At 41.7% G+C, this 12,146-nt stretch overlaps 1 protein-coding gene across 3 annotated transcripts in view; it reads right to left on the bottom strand.

Annotated features, from left to right (window-relative positions):
• The window catches only part of dbn1 (drebrin 1), a 107,010-nt gene extending 100,103 nt beyond the window's left edge, over positions 1-6,907 (bottom strand). For 2 of the 3 annotated variants that reach the window (XM_029627625.2, XM_029627626.2), the window contains exon 1: positions 6,678-6,907. In XM_029627625.2, the coding sequence (XP_029483485.1) occupies positions 6,678-6,760 (83 nt within the window). In that variant the 5' untranslated portion in view covers positions 6,761-6,907. The remainder of the gene's footprint in view (positions 1-6,677) is intronic. The other variant, XM_029627628.2, reaches the window with a different exon arrangement.
• Positions 6,908-12,146: the final 5,239 nt, after the last annotated feature.

Genomic DNA, 12,146 nt, shown 5'->3' with positions numbered 1-12,146 from the left:
AAGAGAAGAAAAGGCCTGGAAGGAAGAGAGATGACTAGAAACGATTCGGTTGACCGTTTTATGTGTGGATTAATTGGTGGAGTAGAGGACCTTGTGCATTTCAGGTAAAATAACAACTCAATGTTTATATCCCAGGACAAATTAGCAAGCAACAGCAAGCTAGCTAATTAGGACAAATTACCTAGCAAGTGCAAGCTAACTAGCTAAATTGCCGTAAATTTTTAATGCTTTTCGACTTGTCCCCAAATTAATAAAATTGGTTCAGAGTTTGTTTTGATATTTTAACCTGCGTGTCGTGATCACGTTTGGTGTGAGGGGACAAAATAAATGTATGCACAATGGCGCACGCGCGCAGCTGGTTTGGGTTCCGTGTTTGAGTTTAATGGCTGTGACAGCAGAAAACTGAAGACGGGTCAAGAACATTGTAGTTACTCCACAATACTAATCTAAATGAAAAAGTGAAAAGGAGTACTAAATAAAAATATTCCAAAACATGCATCCTGTTTGCGATAAGGCACTAAAGTAAAACGGCATAAAATGTGGCAAAGAAATTAACTTTCTTTTTCCTGAATACAAAGTGTTATGTTTAGGGCAAATCCAGTCAACACATTACTGAGTATCACACTCCATATTTTCAAGTATAGTGTTGGATACATCATGTTATGAGTACTTCTCAGGAAAAATGTATGGAACGGAGCTAAGCGCAGGCAAAATCCTATAGGAATACCTGGTTCAGTCTACTTTCCACCAGACACTAGGAGATTACTTCACACAACTGACATTTCCACCTTGTGTGTGTGTGTGTGTATGTACAGTGGGGCAAAAAAGTATTTAGTCAGCCACCAAATGTGCAAGTTCTCCCACTTAAAAATATGAGAGGCCTGTAATTTATCATCATAGGTACACTTCAACTATGACAGACAAAATGAGGGAAACATTTTTTTCAATGAATTTATTTGCAAATTATGGTGGAAAATAAGTATTTGGCCACCTACAAACAAGCAAGACTTCGGGCTCTCACAGACCTGTAACTTCTTCTTTAAGAGGCTCCTCTGTCCTCCACTCGTTAACTGTATTAATGGCATCTGTTTGAACTTGTTATCGGTATAAAAGACACCTGTCCACAACCTCAAACAGTCACACTCCAAACTCCACTATGGCCAAGACCAAAGAGCTGTCAAAGGACACCAGAAACATAATTGTAGACCTGCACCAGGCTGGGAAGACCGAATCTGCAATAGGTAAGCAGCTTGGTTTGAAGAAATCAACTGTGGGAGCAATTATTAGGAAATGGAAGACATACAAGACCACTGATAATCTCCCTCGATCAGGGGCTCCACGCAAGATCTCACCCCGTGGGGTCAAAATTATCACAAGAACAGTCCACAAGATCACAAGAACAGTCCACAAGGTCTGCCATGAGAGGTGACTGTATAGTTCCCCTAAGGAAAAGCACCTTTAGTAAATCTGCATTCTCTGTGAGAGCTTCCCATGTCTGGAATACACTGCCATCAGACACACATAACTGCACCACATATCACACTTTCACAAAATGCTTGAAGACCTGGCTGAAGGTCAATCAGATTTGTGAACATGGTCCCTAGCTGTGTGTTGCCGCTTTCCATGTTGTCTGTTGTCTGTAGCTTGTGAGGTGTGGAAACACTTTGTTGCTTTTATGAATTTTGTCTTGCTGCTTTTTGTTCTGTCTGTATGCTATGTCTTACTTGTCCTATGTTGCTATGTCTTGCTTGTTCTATGGTGCTATTGTCTATATTGTAATTGTTTTTAAATAACCTGCCCAGGGACTGCGGTTGAAAATTAGCTGGCTGGCTAAAACCGGCACTTTTACTGAAACGTTGATTAATGTGCACTGTCCCTGTAAAAATAAAATGAACTAAACTAAAAACAGTGAGCAAAAGTCCCAGAACCACACGGGGGGACCTAGTGAATGACCTGCAGAGAGCTGGGACCAAAGTAACAAAACCTACCATCAGCAAGGGCCTTGAAGATAAAACGTGGCTGGGTCTTTCAGCATGGCAATGATCCCAAACACACCGCCCGGGCAACGAAGGAGTGGCTTCGTAAGAAGCATTTCAAGGTCCTGGAGTGGCCTAGCCAGTCTCCAGATCTCAACCCCATAGAAAATCTTTGGAGGGAGTTGAAAGTCTGTGTTGCCCAGCAACATCCCCAAAACATCACTGCTCTAGAGGAGATCTGCATGGAGGAATGGGCCAAAATACCAGCAACAGTGTGTGAAAGCCTTGTGAAGACGAGTCATTGCAAACAAAGGGTATATAACAAAGTATTGAGAAACTGTTGTTATTGACCAAATACTTATTTTCCACCATAATTTGCAAATAAATTCATTAAAAATCCTACAATGTGATTTTCTGGATTTTTTTTCTAATTTTGTCTGTCATAGTTGAAGTGTACCTATGAAAATTACAGGCCTCTCATTTTTTTAAGTGAGAGAACTTGCACAATTGGTGGCTGACTAAATACATTTTTGCCCCACTGTATATATAAGAAAATTGCACTATGCAGAAATTGCTCCGCCAATTCCTGGTTACAAAAATTCTAATAGTTTGCCTAATTTTTGTTTGTGACAAAACAAGCAAGTATAGTGTAGAGAATCATTGTACCACCTAAATCGCTGTGGCTCAGTTGGTAGAGCATGGCACTTGCAACCGCAGCGTTGTGGATTCGATTCCCACGGGGACCAGTACGGGAAAAGTACAAAAATGTATCCACTCACTACTGTAAGTCGCTCTGGATAAGAGAGTCTGCTAAAATGACTCAAATGTAAATATATTTTCCTTAACCCCAAGTACTGTATTTTCAGCTGTTTGAAGCTGGTGTACAAAACCAAAAGACGTTTAAACAAAACTTAAGAATGGGAAACAAAGAAGTAGAACATATCTACGGCTTTTTAGACTTGCCTTCAATAAAAAATTACAGATCTACAGTGGGGAGAACAAGTATTTGATAACCTGCAAAATTGGCAGTGTATCCTACTTACAAAGCATGTAGAGGTCTGTAATTTTTATCATTGGTACCCTTCAACTGTGAGAGACGGAATCTAAAATCCAGAAAATCACATTGTATGATTTTTAAGGAATTAATTTGCATTTTATTGCATGACATAAGTATTTGATCATCTACCAACCAGAAAGAATTCTCACAGACCTGTTAGTTTTTCTTTAAGAAGCCCTCCTGTTCTCCACTCATTACCTGTATTAACTGCACCTGTTTGAACTCGTTACCTGTATAAAAGACACCTGTCCACACACTCAAACAGACTCCAACCTCTCCATAATGGCCAAGACCGGAGAGCTGTGTAAGGACATCAGGGATACAATTGTAGACCTGCACAAGGCTGGGATGGGCTACGGGACAATAGGCAAGCAGCTTGGTGAGAAGGCAACAACTGTTGGCGCAATTATTAGAATTTAAATCCTGCAGCACACGCAAGGTCCCCCTGCTCAAGCTAGCGCATGTCCAGGCCCGTCTGAAGTTTGCCATTGACCATCTGGATGATCCAGAGGAGGAATGGGAGAAGGTCATGTGGTCTGATGAGACAAAAATAGAGCTTTTTAGTCTAAACTTCACTCGCCGTGTTTGGAGGAAGAAGGATGAGTACAACCCCAAGAACATCATCCCAACCATGAAGCATGGAGGTGGAAACATTCTTTAGGGATGCTATTCTGCAATGGAGACAGGACGACTGTACCGTATTGAGGGGAGGATGGAAGGGGCCATGTATCGCAAGATCTTGGCCAACAACCTCCTTCCCTCAGTAAGAGCATTGAAGATGGGTCGTGGCTGGGTCTTCCAGCATATGACAACGACCCTAAACACACAGCCAGGGCAACTAAGGAGTGGCTCCGTATGAAGCATCTCAAGGTCCTGGAGTGGCCTAGCCAGTCTCCAGACCTGAACCCAATAGAAAATCTTTGGAGGGAGCTGAAAGTCCGTATTGCCCAGCGACAGCCCCGTAACCTGAAGGATCTGGAGAAGGTCTGTATGGAGGAGTGGGCCAAAATCCCTGCTGCAGTGTGTGCAAACCTGGTCAAGGAAACTTATGAATTCTGTAATTGCAAACAAAGGTTTCTGAAAAGGTTTCTGTACCAAATATTAAGTTCTGCTTTTCTGATGTATCAAATACTTATGTCATGCAATAAAATGCAAATTAATGTGATTTTTCTGGATTTCTGTTTAAAATTCCATCTCTCACAGTTGAAGTGTACCTATGATAAAAATTACAGACCTCTACATGCTTTGTAAGTAGGAAAACCTGCAAAATCGGCAGTTTATCAAATACTTGTTCTCCCCACTGTATAACTCACATTATGTGAATTTGGTCAGGTCGCCCAAAAAGTGACATATTGCAGCTTTAACTGAAATGTTTTCTCTTACCAGATGTAAAAAATCCTAAATGAATCAGGAATGAGCAGAGTCAGCTAAACCATAAGGACCCCTTATTCACATCCTCATTACATGTAGTGCAACAACAGAACTCATGGTCTGTAAAGTTCTATTCTTTTGATAGATTTATACAATATTGGAGTCACCATGGTCACAATCATAAAGTGTCAACTCCATTTGCATGATAAGAATTTTGGTTAAAATGTTACATTTAATTAGGTTATAGTGTCAAAGCAACTGAAGAAAAACTCATGGCTAGTGTGTATACCACTTGAAATGTTTTATTTTGCCAACTTCGTAAAAAAACATCAACTCCGTCAGAGTGCTGAAAGATCTGATAGAATGGTTGTTTTTATTGAGGATTTCCAAAATAGTCTTTATTTTACAAACGTTTGTCTTAAACTTTTATTTGTGTCTGTTTTGAGTATCTTAATTGTCAAGTCAGTCAGTGGCTTGTCAAGTCAGTCAGTGATGGTAGCCCCCCTTAAGATCTGAAAAAAAAATAGTGGAATCACTGTTCTGCAATATATGCTTAAACAATTGAAGGGATAATGTTTGGGTTAAATGTTTTTGGTTTTAAATCTAGAAAAACATGCCAAAATGCTAACAAAATTAGCCCTGGAGCATTATATAGTGCTACAAAACAAATAAATGGAGATTTGTATTACATATTTGAATAATCTAATGTTAGAATTAAACAATCACGACCTTTAACCACTTGTTGGACAATAATTATCAAAATAGAATACCTGTTATGGTGTCTCACCTAGTTGATATAAATCCAGTCATGTGCATTTTATGAAAAATAACTACAAATTAGGATGATCCTTTACATGGCGTGATAGACCAAAGCATCATCTATCAAAATATACAGTATATTTCAAATTTAGTTAATATTAAGACAAATATTTGAGATAGTCCCTTCTTTTAACAATCCCTGAGCACTAAACTCAAAAAAATTATCCCTGCCCCATGGCAACAAAAAAATGGGGGGGGGGGCTTGCGTGAAGACTGGGCTACGCCACTGGCCACAGACTGATTAAGTATTGATTTGTTTCTTTCAACCAGATACACATTAGGTCTGGCATCTTTTATACATGAAGAGATACAAAGCAGATATGTTGTCGATGATTCAATCAGATCACTCTGTATAAGTCAATAGAAAGAGACTGCCGTTGTCTTTCTAGTTGGAAAAGATGATAACGTAAGCAGTTTAGCTTAGAGTTGAGCCCAGTGCCTACTCATATTATAGCCTACCCTCTTCAAAAGAGAGAGATGATATAATCATCACTGGACGTCAATGGGTGCAGCCTTTCAGAATGTCTCACTCTTGCTTCCATAGCCAAGTATGTCCAGCTGGTTTTGTAAGTGAAAATATATTCATTCCACTTACCACTGTGTATCCATTTCCACACAAAGGGAAGACAAACGCCTCCGCATTGACACAAGGCCGGATGGAATGTGTGGATAAAACACACGGGACCTTCGCTCACTCAGTAGGCTGAGTTCATACCATCCCATTTACAAACATTTCCCTCCTAACAGGGACAAACGAGCAGTTACATCGCGTATAATGAGAGGAAGCAGGGCCGGTCACATCGAGTGTTGATAGATTGACACTTATCGCCTTGCTCCTCTCGTCTCTACACTCGCTCGTTGGGATGCAAGAACGCTACATATGCCATGTGCAAATGGAGATGTACAAATTGCGAGAACGGTATGCTTTCGCAAAAGGGGAAAGAACTGAGATGTTCTCAACGTGTAACCTTTTCAGGGGCTCCCCACAACGCAGTGTCTGGGACAGTCAGAAAGACAGTGGTCCAAAGTAAAAACTAGTCCATAACAAACAATGAATCCTCCCTCCCTCCCTTCCAATGAATCCTCCCTCCCTTCCTTCCTTCTTTCTTTCTTTCTTTCTTGCTCAATATTTGATCATTGAGCACAGTACCTGCTGATTTTCTTAACGAGGAGCAGGGACCGGTGTCAATTGGTATGCTCTGAACAGTTGCACATTTCAGCACTTTGGGGGATCTAATTATATAAAATAAATTTTCCCATTTCTGAACCGATTAATCTGACACCTTTGGAAAGGACCCGTTATAATTGCAACCGATCCACTAGAAAATGTATCAACATGCACCATGAATCCTGACATAGTAACCTTTACCCCGCCGCTCAACTATTAAACCCCGCAATAAAACACTTAAAGCCAATGAGCCGTGATATAGAGAAGGGATGTTCAATTAACTTACCAGTCGGTAGACGAGGTCTCGTTGATAACATCCTGGTAGGCTGTTAGAAGGGCCAGTCTGTTCTTGCTGAGATTCACAGCCATGTTGCTGTCTCTGCAATCATCCAGACCCGTGTAATACTGTAATGGGAGTAGAGGAAAGGATAGAGAGAGACGGGGAGAGATTCTGAGTGGAGGAACAAAGACAATGCAGCGCTATTGCCTCGCTAGCTGCGTGGTCCTAGTGCGAATTTTTCACTGGTCTCTAAAAACACTGCTGGGTCCTAGCGCCTCAGAGTGCTCACTGGCCTACACCGTCAAAGTCAGCACTATACCGCGATCTGACCTGGCCTGACCTGACCTGACAAAGACCAGGGAAATGACAAGTCAAATAATTTATTTCTGAACAATATAGCCCATAGGAATGGGGGTCTAACTAACAGTAGAGAGGGGGTTTTGATTATTAGACACACAATAATCTGGGGTTGGAACGTAATGCTGGACCAAAGTCATATTTTTTACACTTTGACAAACTACATTCTCATTACTCCTCTTCATAACTTGCTCTCTGATTTAAAAAAATAGCCCAATATTTAATCACTGTTATTGTTTTATGCTTTGTCTGGTACTGGCTGGTTCCCCAGAGATGGATTTGCTGTCTGGGCTCAACTGTGGAAAAGAGACTCAGCCTAAAGCCCCCCAAGCCTCCAGGCTGTAGCTAGCTGAAACTTTCCTCTGAGTGAGAACGTTTTACTTGCAAATAACCGGCGCAATCATGCTCTGATAGTACCACATCCGACCCCGTCTGGAGTATGTGCCTGGGATGAGAAATGTGTCAGTGTGTTATTGCGTCATCGTGCCCCTGGAGCTCTCTGAGTGAGCAACCCAAACCCTGAGGACTAGGAGAGTCTGTACTGTACTGTATGCAGATTTGGCAGAGAGAGAACAGTTTTGTCTACTGGTAATTGGGATACAGACCCTAGAACACAGTCTGGATCTACAGTGTATTATTGAGTGCAGTCCAAAGCAGGCCAGTGTGTCAAATTGAGTAGGAGGGTGTTACCCTTACATACTGATCTTTTGTGTTTTTGCTCCTAATGGTTAAGGTTACAGTTGGGGAGGGTAAGCTGATCCTAGATCTGTGCCTACGGGCAACTCCTACCCAGCCAGTGTTGGACGGACCCTCAGGGGCAGTCTCAGTGCTTTGCTTCCAGCAGTTTTATAGCTAATCCCATGCTATTCTACAGATGTTGCAATAAGGCTGAAATAATTTTGAAAGCTAATTTCCTACACGTTTTGCCATGAGGCTGAGGGAAAATGTTGTAGTTTTACAGCTATACTATCTGGTAATTCATGTTTTGTTTGCCATGGCTTATGATTTGCCTATATGCTATCTGGCGTGGGGGGCAGCAGCTACTCTTCCTGGGGTCCAAAAACATTCTCAAATTCTTCCAAGATCATTAAGTAGTGCTGAGCGATTCCCCGTAATGTAGTTTTTCCGGTTATTGAACAACTACTTGACCAATGTTGGTTCAAATCAAATCAAATCAAATCAAAAGGTATTTGTCACATGCGCCGAATACAACAGGTGTAGACCTTACTGTGAAATTCTTACTTACAAGCCCTTAATCAACAATGTAGTTCAATAAATAGAGTTAATAAAATATTTACTAAATAAACTGAAGTTTTTTTCTTCTCATAAATCAAAAAGTAACACAAGACATGTACATAATAATAACAAGGCTATATACAGGGGGTACCGGTACAGATTCAATTACTTGAATTCCATTCAGTTCTTTTTTTGTGTGTGAGCCCAACAGCAGTTTCTCTAGAGAGAAATCAAATAATTAATGAGAGAAATCAAGTCAAGAACTATGTGGACAATGGGATGAAGGGAGTTGTAGTTTTCATTAAGCAAATATTCATCCTAGTTCAGAGCAGAAAAATGGGTAATTAACTATAAGACCATAATCCATTGCACCTATTCTTTCCCGCTCAGACAGACATGGGCCGTGTTCAAAGGATCAAAACCGTAATGCTGTATATCATGGGTAAATTGTTACTGACTGACTGATCTACAAATAACAATGAGTAGTTATTTATGATGGAAGGTAATTTGTAGATCAGTCAGTTGGCAGTCGCTTGCACTGTCGAACAAACTCATGGACACACTTTGGCTGCTTTTACACAGAATTGGGCTAATTCTGATCTTTCTTCCACTAATTGGTCTTTTGACCAATCAAATCAGATCTTTTCACATCAGATATTTTTCAGAGCTGCTCTGATTGGTCAAAAGACCAATTAATTTAAAAAAATATCAGAATTGGGCTGCTTGAGTAAACACAGCCAAAGTGTGTCCATGGGCTTGTTCGACATTGCAGCCAATTGCCATTTACGCCTGCTATTTTAGGTTACATACACAGAGACTGCATGAGAGAGGAACATCAAAACACAATGAGGAGAGCAGGGGGATAGAGCTAGTTCATGAAAGTATACCTTATCTACTTTGAAGAACATGTAAAATGATTGAGTCAGACAGCTCCGCAGCATACTTAGGCAGGCTAGCTAAATAGGAAGACTAAAGACAGCAAAGTATGGGGAACAGATATAGATCATGTTAGATGGTCTGGCTGGCTGACTGCTACTGCCTGAGCAGAGAAGAGATGATGACTTTAAGGAATGAAAAATAATAAAGTCCTCAAATAAAACATATTTCTCTATTGATGTCTACCCAATGTGGAACTGACAGAGACAAGGGAATATTTTCAATGTTTTGGCAATTCAATGTTCACTACTTTAGCTCAACTGTCCTGCGGGAGACACACCAAATTTGGAATGGGGTCTGTTTGAATAGACTAAAATGAACAGCTGTGTATGCATAAAAAACATGGCATGCTAGCTCCATCCTAGTGGCACAGAGGACTAATTCCATGGATAGAGAACAGAAGATTGTAGGTTTCCATCTCACTGATGCTGTGTCACAATAAAAATACATGTGTTTGCATAATTACTGCCTAAGGAAATGAATTTCCATGTGTAATTTCTGTGTTTGGAGTTCAAAAACATTAACCCAAAATAAGATAGCAGTGTTATTAAAAGTCTTATTGAAACATTCAGTGAATGTTTTAAGGAAGTTATTAAAAAAACATTCAGATATTTTATTCCTACAACCAATGTGAAAACATACGTTCCCACAACTTCCGAGGACCAAAAGTGCTAACTGGGCCCATATATTTTGTTGAATTGTAGGAAATGAGCTATAAAACTGCAAAATTTTCTCTCCGCCCCATGGTAAAATGAGTAGAATCGCATTAAATTTGTTTTAAAACAGCAAATTGTTCTCTCTGTTCATTGGAAAAATTAGTAGAATTGCAAAAAAATTGCTTTTAATCTGAAACATTTTATCTACACCCTATGGCAAAATATGTAGATTTGCAGAATTTTTTCTCTCTCCGGTGCTAAGAGGGAGGCTACAACAATGTTTTGCCATAGGGGGGCTTAGGGCCCCCAAAAAGCTAGAAATGACTCTGGCTCCCAGGTCTCATTTGGCTCAACGTCCACATACTTCTGCCAGCCCTATCACCAAAGGGCCAGGGAACTGTCACTCAGAACACAACACGGGACAGGACGTGTCTAGCATCCATGAGAGGAACGAACAGGTATTCTCAATGGACATAGCGGTAGCACTTTACATCACAGTACGGAATAAACTGTTTATAATATGGTAATAATATTGCTCATTTATACATATGTTTAAGGTTTCATATTATTAATCCTTCACCAGCCTGACACACATCACAGCATGCCACTCAGAAATAGAGATGATGACTGTCAATCATTTAACCCCCCCCCTTGCATCTGCAACTGCCATGCACTCTATTGCTCATCCTGTGTCTCCTTGACCTGCCACCACCTCTCTCTCTCTCTCTCTCTCTGTGATTGTGTGGGCGGATCCCCACCAGCTGCAACCTGTTCCATAATTAAGACCTCTACAATACTCAGCCCTGCCACTTCCACGCTGCCAGATTGTAATCTCTGCTCAGTCAGTCTACGTTTCTAGCCGTTTGTTCCTGTTTAGATCCTGTTTTCCTTGCCTGACACTGTTTTCCTCTCCGCTACAGTTCTGCCCGCTCTGAATCTGGTCCCTGTCTCCAGTCCCACGTCTTGTCAGTCCTGTTACTCTGTCCTGGATCCCCCACTCTACTGCACCCTTGGATTCCCCGCCAGACCTGCTTACCCTGTACCAACACCTCTCCCACCAGCCTCAGCCTCCGCACCTGGTTTCCTGCAACCCGCCCGAGCTTCCCCTGGCCTGCACTCCATCTTCCCCCTGTGTTTCAATAAATACCTTGGTTACCTCATCCCAGTCTCCTTGTCTGAGTCTGCACTTGGGTTCACCTGTTCCTCTCTGCGTAACACCCCCCTCCATCATGACAATGCCACCAGCCATACTGCTCGTTCTGTGCGTGATTTCCTGCAAGACAGGAATGTCAGTGTTCTGCCATAGCCAGCATAGAGGCCGGATCTCAATCCCATTGGGCACGTCTGAGACCTATTGGATCGGAGGGTGAGGGCTAGGGCCATTCCCACCAGAAATGTCCGGGAACTTGCAGGTGCCTTGGTGGAAGAGTGGGGTAACATCTTACAGCAAGAACTGGCAAATCTGGTGCAGTCCATGAGGAGGAGATGCACTGCAGTACTTAATGCAGCTGGTGGCCACAACAGATACGGACTGTTACTTTGGATTTTGACCCCCCCCCCCTTTATTCAGGGACACATTATTCCATTTCTGTTAGTCACATGTCTGTGGAACTAGTTCAGGTTATGTCTCAGTTGTTGAATCTTATGTTGATACAAATATTTACACATGTTAAGTTTGCTGAAAATAAACGTAGTTGACAGTGAGGACATTTCTTTTTTTGCTGAGTTTATATTCTCTTATCCTCTTTATCCAACGATAGCCCCATCTCCACATCAATGACCCTCATACGACACATGCTCACACCCCTCTTTCCTTGCTGTCTCATCATATGAGGATCTGTGTTTGGCCCCGAGCGTCCACCCTCCCCTGCCTGTTAAGTGGGTTAACATTAATTAATTCTCATCCATTCGGTCCTCAGTGTCTCCTCCAGACGGCTAAGGTACCAATTATTTTCACCGGTTATTGTCCTCAGGGAAGACATCTGTCCGGCAGAGACTGGGCTGGGATCCAACGTCCAGGATTCTCCAGCAGCAATATGCATACATGGGGTGTGTGTTTGGGTGGGATCGTGGTGTGTGTGCGTTGGCTTCAGTGCCCAAAGCTCACACCCTGTCTTAAACGGAACAGCAGGGGATTGAGCCAGCAGCTCCATACAGGTCTCTGACACCAAGCTCCCATTTCTAATGGAGTCTTTGAATGGCCAAATTACTCTGTCAGGGCTGAAGGGAGGAGAAAACAGCAGCTTTTGCATCAAGCTCAAACTGGATTACACATCACAAACTAGTTGAT

This window comes from Oncorhynchus nerka, linkage group LG22 (assembly GCF_034236695.1).
Source record: "Oncorhynchus nerka isolate Pitt River linkage group LG22, Oner_Uvic_2.0, whole genome shotgun sequence".
Classification (NCBI taxonomy): Eukaryota; Metazoa; Chordata; class Actinopteri; order Salmoniformes; family Salmonidae; genus Oncorhynchus; species Oncorhynchus nerka.
The sequence above is the reverse complement of the archived record's forward strand: the minus strand, read 5'-3'. Positions and strand labels throughout refer to the sequence as shown.